We start from the raw sequence: 12,319 nt of genomic DNA on the forward strand, positions 1-12,319 counted from the left end.
ATGTCTAACAGCAGCTCCTATACCGAGTTCCTCCTCCTGGCATTCGCGGACAAGCGGGAGCTGCAGCTCTTGCACTTCGCGCTCTTCCTGGGCATCTACCTGGCTGCCCTCCTGGGCAATGGCCTCCTCATCACAGCTGTAACCTGCGACCACCGCCTCCACACCCCCATGTACTTCTTCCTCCTCAACCTCTCTGTTCTGGACCTTGGCACCATCTCCGCCACTGTCCCCAAATCCATGGCCAATTCCCTGTGGGACACCAGGGTCATTTCCTACTTGGGATGTGTTGTCCAGGTCTTTCTGTTTTTCTTTTCAGTTGGAGCTGAGTGTTCTCTACTCACAGTCATGGCCTATGACCGCTTTGTTGCCATCTGCAAGCCCCTTCAGTACGGGACTATCATGGACACCAGAGCTTGTGTCAAAATGGCAGCAGCTGCCTGGGGCAGTGGTTTTCTCAATGCGCTGCTGCACACTGCTAACACATTTTCAATACCACTCTGCCAAGGCAATATCGTGGAGCAATTCTTTTGTGAAGTTCCCCAGATCCTCAAGCTCTCCTGCTCAGAATCCTACCTCAGGGAAGTTGGGCTTATTGTCGTTAGTGTTTCTTTATTCTTTGGGTGTTTCATTTTCATTGTGCTGTCCTACGTGCAGATCTTCACACTTGTGCTAAGGATCCCCTCTGAGCAGGGTCATCACAAAGCCTTTTCCATGTGCCTCCCTCACCTGGCTGTGGTCTCCCTATTTGTCAGCACCTCGTTTTTTGCCTACCTGAAGCCCCCCTCCATCTCCTTGCCAGCTCTGGATCTGCTGGTGGCTGTTCTGTACGCAGTGGTGCCTCCAGCAGTGAACCCTCTCATCTACAGCATGAGGAACAAGGATCTCAAGGATGCATTGAGGAAAGTGATCCAATGGGTACAATGTCAGTGCCAATAACTGTCCCATGTGCATCTCCTTCTCATTCCCAGGGTATTTGGTCTCAAGGATATTTATTGTTCATTTATTTCCTTTTTACTTTTCTGTGTTATATTTATGTTAAAAGGAAATGTTTAGGCTTATTCTACTTCTCAGGTATCTCTCATTTGAATCGGACGAGGCTTCCTGCTTAATCAGCAGAGATGGGGGAACCTCTGAGCCACTAGTCTGAGCTTCCTCAGATGCCCCTAGTGCAGTGCAGTTTCTCTTTGCAGCCAGCTGTCACCGTGGGCTATTCCCTTCCCTCTACAGAGCTCCCACACTCAAAGCGGAGCAGGAGTGGAGGGGAGGAGATTCTGGACAAAGCCTGTGGGGACAGACCCTCTGCTCCTCAGGACCATTCCCCCACTGCCACAGCAGGCATTTACTTGCTGCAGCCTTCACTTGGGGGCTGCAGCTTTCTTGGAGACACGTCCACCAACAGCAGCAGGACTTTCTCTTTTCAGGGCTTTTCTTCTCATTTCCACGCTGTCCTCTGTGGTCTGATGCGTGTATATGGTCTCAGTGCTCTTATAACGTGCTGGTGGTAGGCTTGTGCTTCCCTGTGCATTCCTGTGAGCTCAGGCAGGACCAGGCATTGGGTGCATTTAGGCCAGACCTGGCCTGCACAAGAACATTGCTATAATAAAAGGGGATCCCCTCCATTATGTGCCTGAAGTCTGGCCTTTCTTCAGAAGATGGAGTCAAAAGTACGCCCAAAGATATTGCACCATAAAAGGGCCTGCTGCTCTGCTTGTGAACACCATGGGATCTGGGGGACAAGCTCAGAGTCTCCATGTGATCTGTTAGGGACTGAGGGCTGGATCCAGGATTCATCTGTCGGTGACCAGTGCCAGTGGAGCTGGTGAATGGTCTCTGAATTTTCTGCCCCGGGGCTGTCCCACAGGTGACAGTGCTGATGAGAGATGCCCATCCTTCTGGAGGGGAATCTGAACCACTGGGAGAGCTCAGGGGATCTCCAGGTACAGCATGTGCCTGATGTGGGCACTGAGTGGAGCCTCACAAAGTGAGGAACGGTCCACAGTGGAGTGACCAGAAGGTAGAGCACTAAATGCAGGTACGCATGGGGAAACGAGGGCTCTGCAATCCCCAGAGAGGCAGTGGGGACCCAGGAGACCCAGGGAAGGGGCACTGGAGAGTGATTCCTGCACCCTCAATGAAGAATCACAGGCTGGAGCCTTGCCTGAGTTATGCTGTGGACATGCCTGTTCCTGGCCTGCACCTCTCATGTCTGGACCCGTCCCTGTGCCCATCCTGCTGACCTGACTCCCCATCTCTACCTCGAACCAGTCTCCACACTACAGTCAGGAAAGGCTTAGAAAGGGATGCTGGGACCTGAGCAGCACTCAGAGGTTTCAGGTGCAAAAGATGACCATATATCCACAGCAACACTTGCCTGACAGCCAATGTAAAGGTGTAAGGAGAGCTTCATATTTGGAGCCCTACTCAGCTAACACTGCACACAGAGTCGTAGCTGGACAAAAAAGTGAGGGCAGCCACTTGGGTCTGATTTTACGAGGCACAGTTAGGAGAGGAACCTCCAGCTCCCTCCAGGGCTGTGCTGGAACCTTTCAGGAGTGGGCTGAGGTGGGGTTGGCACATCCAGAGGGGTCAGGAGAGGGCAGCTCCCCTCTGCCATGCTAGGGCTGGGGCTGAGTCTGTGGCTGGGCACAGCGTTTCCCTGGGGAGATCCCTGAGGAACGGCTCTGGGGATCCTCCACCTCTGCCCTGGCAGCAGCATCAGTACTCAGGGTGTTGGGGTGGACGTGCACAGGGGGTGGAAGGGGACAGGCTGCCCTGAGGGATGATGGAGACATTGTCTGTGCAGGCAGGGATGGAGTGAGGAATGCCAGAGCACAGCTGGAGGTGCAAACAGAGACCTTGGACATGGAAAGAGCTGGCAGATTATTAAATGACTCTTAAAAATTCCCCTGGAGTCTGGAGGGCCCCTACCCAGCCTGACTTATGCCCCACGTGGGTGTCAGCAAAAAACCATGCTCCAGGATATGCCGAGATCTGGTGTAGAAGAGAGGTCATGCAAGGCTGCCCTTTTCCCCTCCGTCGGGATAGAAACCTGCAGGAGGATGGAGGTGGCCATGGACAACCCCACAGCTGGGGTGAGCAGCCAGCACGGGAAAGGGGTGATGTGAGGGGCTGGTGTGGGATGATGGCCCTGGGGCAGCTTCCCCAGTGTGTCCATGCAACACAGGGAACAACCTGGGATCTTCTCTCCTGCACCTGCCATGTCCTGGTGCCTTTCCCAGGAGACCTGCATTTGCCCTCCAAGCACACGGCCATGTGCTCCCACACTGCCGTTCACATGCAGTAGCTGCCTGCTGGCATTTTTCATCTCCTTTCCAGCCCAGCCCAGACCCTCCTCAGCTCTCCCCACCTCCCCTGCCCTCTCCCCAGCCCACCCAGCAGAACAGCCCAAGCTGGCGGTGGCCCCCAGCAGTGCCTGCCACAGGGGGCTTTAGAGCTCTGGGCACTCACTCTACAGCCCCAGACCCTCTGAAGGGCACAGCAGGTCCTGGGGGGCAGAGAGGGGTGTCAGCCTCCCCATCAGCCTCCGGGGGGGGCTGGGGGCCAGCAATGGCCCAAGGAAATGGAGGCCACTCACTCCGTGTCTCCACTGCTCTCATCACCAGGAGATCCTTAACCCTGGCTGCCTGCAGCCCCTCTGGGCAGCCCCTCTCCCCAGGACGGCACAAGAGTCCTGGCCCCGGGGCTCCTCAGGCAGCTCCAGTGACAGAGCAGCCTGCCCTGAGCTGACACACAGAGAAACAGATTTTCATTTATTCCTCCCCACAAGCACACAACTGCTCCTTTGCTCTTCTCCAGGGATGTCCCTGCTCCCCAGAGAGCCTTTCCCCAGGTCAGTGTGTCCGTGCTGGCCTGCCTGGCCATTCCTGCAGCCCTCTCCTGTGCTCCCCGCAGGGATCCGGGCTGGCGGTGCTGCTCTGCAGGGCGAGCGGGCTGTGGGGCCATGGGGTGACTCCACCCTGGCTGTGCTGGTCTGGGCAGAGCCAGCTGTCCCAGCATCATTGCACCTGACACCCCCCTCCCCAGGATCTGTGTATGTGGAAGATGCTTGTAACAATCACAGGGCATTTCACATAGCTCAGGACGTGTTCAGAGGTGTCATTAGACCCAGCCCATTCCCTCTCCTGAGATTTGGTACATTCCTCAGTTTGGCTCTTTACCTTTGGGTGACTCCACGTGGTTTTGGGAGTCTCCACTCACTGGCCATCCCAGGCACATGCTGCCCTGGAGATACCCTCTGCTCTCCGGGTGGTTCCATACTCCCTTCCAGAAGGATGGGCATCTGTGAGCAACCTAGTGATATGTGGGACAGTCCCCAGAAGATACCACGTGACCACTCACCCTCTCCAGGGGCCCTGGGCACCCACTGGGCACCCTAACACATCACCCTATGAGCGCATCCCCCTTAGCCCATGGAAAACCCAGGCACGGCCACAGGGCCTTTTTGAGTGCAATTCCCTGAGCACATTCTTGGCTCCAGCTTGGGAAGAAGAGCCCAGTCTTCAGGCAGTGTGCTGAGGAGATCCCCTTTTATAACAGAGGTGCTGCAAGGGAGGCCAGCTCTGACACAGTGGTCGGCAGATTTACACAAAGCCTCTGAGTCAGACAGATGGGGTTTGTGCCTCTGGAGAGGTGGGATGAATTGAAACATTTCTGTAAAAACATGACTATCACAGACAGAACTCCCAAAGCACAAGAGTTGCCTGAGATGAACTGGAAATGGCTTGTGAGGAGAGATGGGCAGCTTATTGCTGCTGAACTAGTACCTGTTGAATCAAATTGTTCAGTCCATCCTTGAGCTCCTTGTTCCTCATGCTGTAGATGAGGGGGTTCGTTGCTGGAGGCACCACCGAGTAAAGAACAGTCACCACCAGATCCAGAGCTGGGGCGGAGATAGAGGGGAGCTTCAGGCAGGCAAACATGACAGTGCTGATGAACAGGGAGACGACGGCCAGGTGAGGGAGGCACATGGAAAAGGCTTTGTGCCGACCCTGCTCAGAGGGGATCCTCAGCACAGCAGTGAAGATCTGCACGTAGGACAGCACAATGAAGACAAAGCACCCAAAGGCTAAACAGGCACTAACTGCAAGCAGCCCAACTTCCCTGAGGTAGACGTCTGAGCAGGAGAGCTTGAGGATCTCGGGAACTTCACAGAAGAACTGGTCCACTCTGTTGCCTTGGCAGAGTGGTATGGAAAATGTGTTCCCAGTGTGCAGGAGAGCATTGAGAAAACCACTGCCCCATGCAGCTGCTGCCATTTTGACACAAGCTCTGCTGCCCATGAGGGTCCCATAGTGCAGGGGTCTGCAGATGGCAACATAGCGGTCATAGGCCATGACAGTGAGGAGATAAAACTCTGCTGTAACTAAAAAAAAAAGGAGAAGAAGACCTGGGCAGCACATCCTGAGTGGGAAATGGCTTTCGTGCCCCAAAGGGAATTGGCCATGGATTTGGGGACAGTGGTGGAGATGGAGCCAAGGTCCAGAACAGAGAGGTTGAGGAGGAAGAAGTACATGGGGGTGTGGAGGTGGTGGTCGCAGGCTACAGCTGTGATGATGAGGCCGTTGCCCAGGAGGGCAGACAGGTAGGTGCCCAGGAAGAGCGAGAAGTGCAAGAGCTGCAGCTCCTGTGTGTCTGCAAATGCCAGGAGGAGGAACTCATTGATGGAGCTGCTGTTGGACATTTGCTCCTTTGGGGCACTGGTGGACTGTCCAAGGAGGAAAAGACAGTGGCAAGTTAGAGCAGGCTTCCCTGAGCCAAACCCACTCTGTGTCTCATAGAAACCCCCACCTTTCCTCTGCCCTTTACCTTCGCTCAGCTCCCTTTCTGCAGCTCTGTTTACACTGGCTGAGGGTGCCATGCGGAGCAGGGGCCTCTGCCCATGGTGTCCAGAGGAGTCAGTCCTGCTCTGCTGGGGGGTGTAAATGGAGGTGTCAAACTGAGCCTGCTATGTGGTGGGATACCTGGGGATGGGCGCTGGGAGCTGGGAGCAGGGGGCTTGGTCCAGGTATCAGTGGGAAGTTTCTTTGTTTACCATAATGAGAGCTGACTACAGCACCCATGCCAGCTGTGTCTGAAGGAGAAGACCCTTGTGAAGGATTCATCTCCCCCAGCCTTGCCCTCTTGAACAGAGGAGTCTGTATCTGAATCAGTCACACCAGCTGCCACTCCAGCAAGGCAGAGAAACAGTCAAGCAAAGGCAGGGGGTGACCTGACCCTTTCCAGATGTCTCTGTCCCAATGAGATAGACCCTGCCGTCACGCCCATTTGCCATGTGCGCCCTTCCTGCAGGCACTGCAGAGAGAATGGGAAGCGACTAGCTCTGATGCACACATCCGGCAGCAGATTATGTCCACTGTGTATGTGGAAGGGCTGTTCAACATTTGGAAACCCATTTTTCTCTGCAAAATGATCACTGGAGGAGTCTGAGGATATGCATACACACACACACACACACACACACACACACACACACATACGTATGTATGTATGTATGTTTGTATTTTAGATGCCTCCATCTCCCAGTGGGAGCATTCTTTGAGGGGGTAGAAATCTTTGGCATTTCAGTTACTCTCAGCATGAGAGCATCCCAAGAGCAAAAAAGGACTCGCTGTGACTTTGTATGGGGTCACAGGACCTGGTCTGTCCATGAGTCTTGCCCCTCACTGCCCCGCACTTGCACCTCACTCAGATGAAGGACAACCACACTCCCAAGTTCCTCTAAGAAAGAAACTGGACTGAGCTGGGAGTGGAGGAGTTCAGTGTCACAGTGAAGATTTCCAAATTCTTCGCTATCAGCCCCGATATGAAGAGAGTGATGAAGAGTGTGACAAGGTTTCTGACTCACATGACCAGACCAGGGACTCTCAGATCTTACAGAAATGCTCCAGGGAAGCTGTGCTTTTCCAGAGGGCAGCTTGCAGCTTGACAGCACAGCCCCAAGAAGCAGTCAAGGCTCCTAAAGATGGACTCTCCAAAAGGAGAGTCAGCTCATTCCCCAACGTGATGAAATGCATTGCCAGGAGCCTCACAGGTTGGAAGGGGATTGGGGCTTCTCACTGCCAGGAAGGGAACACCATGCAGGACACACAGGGCTGGTGTCTTAACTGCAGCTGAACACCCCCGAAAGGTCTGAGAGAAACCTCAGCAAGTCCCTTCATGCCCACCTCAGCCTACAGACAGCACCACCATCACCTTCTTGGCCTCATGAGGGTTTGTGTGACCTGCTCCTTAGAACCTGCAAGCACAGAGATGCCCCTGGACAGGACCCTGCCTGTGGGAGGTTTGTGGAGGGCAGGAATGAGCACACAGAGGGTGGGAGGGGGTCTGTGAGCACCGACCAGGAAAAGACATTGGGACTGAGAAACAGCTGCCAGCAGGGACAGCTCCAGGCAGCAGAAATGGGCAGGCAGTGAGAGGGAAGTGCAAACAGAAACATTATGGGTGGATGGAGTTGAGCAAGTCATGGTCAGGCCCTGCAGTGCCGACACCTCCCTCAGGGAGCTCAGATCTGCCCTGCAGAAACCTCCCAGCAGCAGGGCACTGCCCAGGGCCATCCCCATGGTTGCAGGTGCTAAGGAGCAGGTCAGACAAACCCAGATGAGGCCAGCAAAGGGGAAGCTGGTGCTGTCTGTAGACTAAGGGGTAGGGGAAGGGACTTTCAGAAGTTCCTAGCAGACACGTTGGCTGCTCCTGGAAACTGTTCATGAGTCTCAGTCTGTTGTCCAAGCCTGACAGCTCCATTTCCATTTTTCCCTTGCCAGGTGGTAGGAAATGTAAGCACCATATCAGGAAATTGGCTTCTCTTTCAGGAAATCCCTGCCTTCACTTTCCTTTTGAAAAGTCCCCTTGGAAATGTCCTGTGCATGAGCTGGAGCTATGAGCAGCCCTGACCCACGCACCACCCTCTCCACAGCACACTCAACCTGCCCTGACGGGCTCTCTCCTCCCACCCAGAGCTTCTCCCCGCAGTGCCATGAGGAGCTCCCCGAGCAGGCTGAGTGCTGACCCTCGCAGGGGACAGAGTCACTTAGTTAGGAATGCAGCACCCTGGGGCGCAGAATCACTGCTCCGAATTACAGCCCTGGGCAGACCTGTGTGCAAACCCCAGCTTCACACCCCTGCAGCTTCCTTGGCAGAAGGTAATAGGATGCCCTGTCCCTGAGATGATAAGGTAGAGAATCCCTGCTCTGAAGCACCTCCCCCTCCTCTGCACTGGAGAAGCCAGGAGAGAGAAGCTAAAAGTCCTATCGGTGATGGGATGGGATGGGTTCAGAAGACCCCTGCAGGAACCTCAGTAGCATTGCCCTACAGCCAGAGACTTACCTTGTCAGGGGCTGTGAAGATTTCTCCCACAAGGAGCTCTCCTCTGTCCTCCCACTCCACACTGCCTTCCACTTCTCACTGTCTTGCCTCCTCTCAGGTCAGCAGCAGCAGGCAGTGCCTGCAGCCCTGCTGCTCTTTGCAGGGGAGCTGCTCCTGCACACAGCTGTCTCTGGGCAGTGCTGCCAGTTTGCCATGAGTTCCCTCTGTCCGAAGAGCCTGGCCCCACTCAGGAGCAGAGGCGTAGCTGAAGGCGTGACTTTTTCTGTCCCTTGTGCTCCCTCCTCCTGGGAAATGTTCACTGCAATAAACTAAAATAATCACTGATGGTCCCTCTCTAAACACTGAATGAAGACTGTTTCCAGCATTGCAATTTATCTCATCAGAGGATGGTTATCTACAAGAGGTGGAAATGTCCCACTCAGTAAGCCCCTGTTCCCATCTCTTAGCTAGGCAGGACACCTAGATGGGGACAAGAACAGAGCTCATTGTCCCATGTTGATTCGGATGTGTCAGCTGGGCTTCTAAGGGTGCTTTAGAAGGCCCTGGGCTGACATAGGATTCAGATCCTTCCCGTGAGCTCCACAAAAAACACACAGGAGGTGGCATTCCCCTTACCCAGGCAGAAGTGAACACAGCAGGGATGCCTGCATACAAGATCTTGGTCTATGCTCCCGGTATAATCACTGGAGATTGAGGGTGGGAGTCAGTTGCTCACACACCTGGTGACATTGTGAGACACAGAGGTGGTCCAAGGCATGTGCCAGTGTCTGCTTGCTCTGATGGAGCAACTGGGAGACCCACATCCTTCCAGAGCATGAGTTGGGGGCCAGGTGGGGAATTTCTTTGGCCACCTGCAATGATACTAGATGCCAACTGCTATCAGAGCTCCACTCACTAGGAAGCTGAGGCACATGCAGATCTCAATATTGCAAACAGCTGATGTCATTCAGTGCTGGCACTTGATTCAGTGACATAGAAATAGGCCTGCAGGGCCATGTCAGATGCCTGGTGTGTCCAGGACATCCATATGTTTCTAGCAGACAGAACATGGGACCTCTAGGAGAACCAGGCCCCTTTGTAGTGGGTGCTGGTCAAGTGCCCCAGGGCAACTCAGGTTTCCCACCTGTGCCCAAACAAGTGGATCCCACCACTGCCTTCAGGCAAAGTTTGTACTGTCTGCATTGAATCGTGCTTCATAAACAGGCCACACAGCACATCAAGGTCTCTGCTCTAGTCTCTGCACACTAAAACCCATCTTGCTCTCCTCCCCCAGAAACTCTTCTCAACCCCAGATCATATGAACAGGGAATGGGCTAATGATGACCTCAGGGTGGCTTAAATTGCAGGCTGTCCAGGCCCAGGGACTTCTTCAGGGGCACCTTGTCCTTCCTGGAGATCAGTTCACCTCTGTCACAGGGCACCAACCTGCTGCAGAGTCAGCTCAGGCAGCCACCCCTCTCCTGCCATTTTGGCACAGCTCAGCTCTGTTTCTCCCCGGCCTTGGGTACTGCAGGGTTTGCTCTCTCAGTGGGAACCTCATTCCACCATTACATTGCCACCTGCTATCTAGGCCAGCATGTCTCTGCTCTGAGATGGGGCCATTGCACACAGTGTCTTTGGCTCTTGGTAACAGGTTGCAGCACAACCAATCTGCTCTCTGTGTCACAGCTGATGCTCTGCAACCCTAATATATGCAAATGCATGCAGCCTGGGGTAGAGACAGGAGCAGATGGAGATGTACAAGCTTTCACAGGGCTGAAACATCATTGGAATGACTGACATGTGGTGGGATCACTCACAGGACTGGAGGGCAATGCTTGTGGGGTACAATGTCTTCAGGAGAGACTGTCAGAGAAGATGAGGAGGGAGGATACCTTTTGTGTGAAGGGGCAGCTCGGATGTGTGGAGCTCTTCCATGGGAGAAGCAAGGGTTTGGGTGAGTGCTTGTGGGTGAGCATCACAGTAGGGGTGACATCATGGTGGGAGCTACAGACCACCTAGTGAGGGTGAGGAGGTGGATGCAGTCTCCTTTAAGCAACCTGAACAAGTCTGTGGATCACAGGCCCTGGTTCCTGTCACAGGGACTTTAATCCCTCTGACATGAACTGGAAGGGCAAACAGCAGAGTGCAAGCAGGCCAGGAGGCTTCTGGAGGGCATCAGGGACAACTTCTTAGCACAGCTGCCTGATGGGCCAGTACTCATGATGCTTTCTTGTATCTGGAAGTTTCAAACAAGGAGGAACTGATCAGTGGTGGGAGAGTCAGTGTCATACTTTCCTATAGTGATCATGAGAAGTGGAGTCCCAGATCCTGAGCGGAGTGAGGAAGGATAGTAGTGGAGCACAGACCCTGGACTTCAGAGGAGCAGACTTGGGCCTGTTGAGGGGACTGTTGGGGGATCCCATAGGAGGCAGCTCTGAAGGGCCCAGGAGCTCCAGAAAGCCAGCAAGTCTTTAAGGACAGCACCTGCCAAGCAGAAGGATGGTCCATCCCAATACTCAGTAAAACTTGCAGATGTCTCAGGAGATCGTCTTGGCTTCATGGGAGCGCAGACTGAGCAATAAGGTAGCATGGAGGAAGCAGGAGGAGGGGGAGGCTGCAATGGAGAACTTCAGAACCATTGTCCAGCGAAGCAGGGATGATGTTCGGGAAGCCAAAGCTCCCCAAGGGTAGACACTTGCAGGGGATGTCAAGGGCATGAAGAAGAGCTACTACTGCTTCAGTTGCAGTAAAAGAATAAAAAGGAAAATGTGGTCTCACTGCTAGATTGGGCAGGGAATCTAGTAATAGCAGATGCAGATAGGTCCGAGGAGCTCAGGGCCTTCTCGGTTTTCATCTTCACCAACAAGATCTCCCAGGCCACTGTGCCTATAGTCAGGAGTCCGGGGGGGGGGGGGGGGGGGAACAAACAAACAAACAAAAAAGTCTAGAAAGTGGAGGACGTACTCCTACTGAAGTCTGCTGATGGAAATTGGTGTAGTTGTCTTGCCAAAGTTGCTGAAGCATGATGGAATTTAACCTCCTCGTTTGTCAAGATTTGTCCCTTATGAAGAAAGAACTGATATTGTAGTTAAGGCATTGAAATGCTAAATCCATTTCTATTACGAACACTGTAACCCCTATCTTTTGCAATGGCAGACTGTCAGAAGGGATGCTAGTGGCAAACAGATCTTGATTGCCTCTTACATGGCAAACGTTGCATACACTTGACTCAGGATACAAATAACTATCTCAGAATTGCCAGAATTATTCTCTCAGGCAAAATTATTCATCTGTCTGAAAAGCCTGTGCGTGGGAATGGGGGGATGGCTGGGTCTGAGTGAATCTCTTGACTCAGAAAACCTTTTGGACAAACCTTTTCCATAATGTTTTCTGCCGCAGCAAATTCTAGAAGGTTCAGGTAGGGTACTCTTGTGATGACGGTATCCATTTGCTTGGGAAAGCACAGCATTGAGGTGCTTCAAGGATACATAACTGAATAGGAAACTGAAAAAGGAGAACTACTGATAGGAAGAGCTCTTTGGGGAGGTTTGCATGGCATCCAGCTGGTGTTGCAAGCTACAAAACTGGTGCCCATGCTGGACCGTTCTGTAATAGTGTAGTAAATGTAGCTTTCAATGAGACTCCAATATTCTTCCACCATACACGGACATGTGGAATATAAATGATAGTTGGTGCTGTCCTTTGGGCTTCCCGGATGCTGGTGTCCACGTCAGTCTGGAGCACCAGCAGCACCACACAGGCAGCAAAGCTGAGGGCAGGCACTGTCAAAGCAGCCTGGTTACGAGTCATAATTTCAAAGTTCATTTTATAAGAGGTGACAACCTTCCGCCCGTCTGAAGAGCTCCCCAGCCCACAGCTGCTGTCTCATTTCCAGAGGCTCCTTCTGACCAGGTTCCTTGCTGGGGAAGATCAAAGGCCATTGCCTGCAGGTGGTACCTCAAGCACATAAGCAGACAAGCCTCTACCCCATGAA

The 12,319-nt window shown here is 53.4% G+C and overlaps 1 protein-coding gene across 1 annotated transcript; it reads left to right on the forward strand.

The window, feature by feature from the left end:
* On the forward strand, positions 1–936 carry LOC136992967 (olfactory receptor 14A16-like). The gene has a single exon (XM_067302986.1). The coding sequence runs from the start codon at positions 1–3 to the stop codon at positions 934–936; it is 936 nt and encodes a 311-aa protein (XP_067159087.1).
* Positions 937–12,319: the final 11,383 nt, after the last annotated feature.

This window comes from Apteryx mantelli, chromosome 11 (genome assembly GCF_036417845.1).
Source record: "Apteryx mantelli isolate bAptMan1 chromosome 11, bAptMan1.hap1, whole genome shotgun sequence".
NCBI classification, from domain to species: domain Eukaryota; kingdom Metazoa; phylum Chordata; class Aves; order Apterygiformes; family Apterygidae; genus Apteryx; species Apteryx mantelli.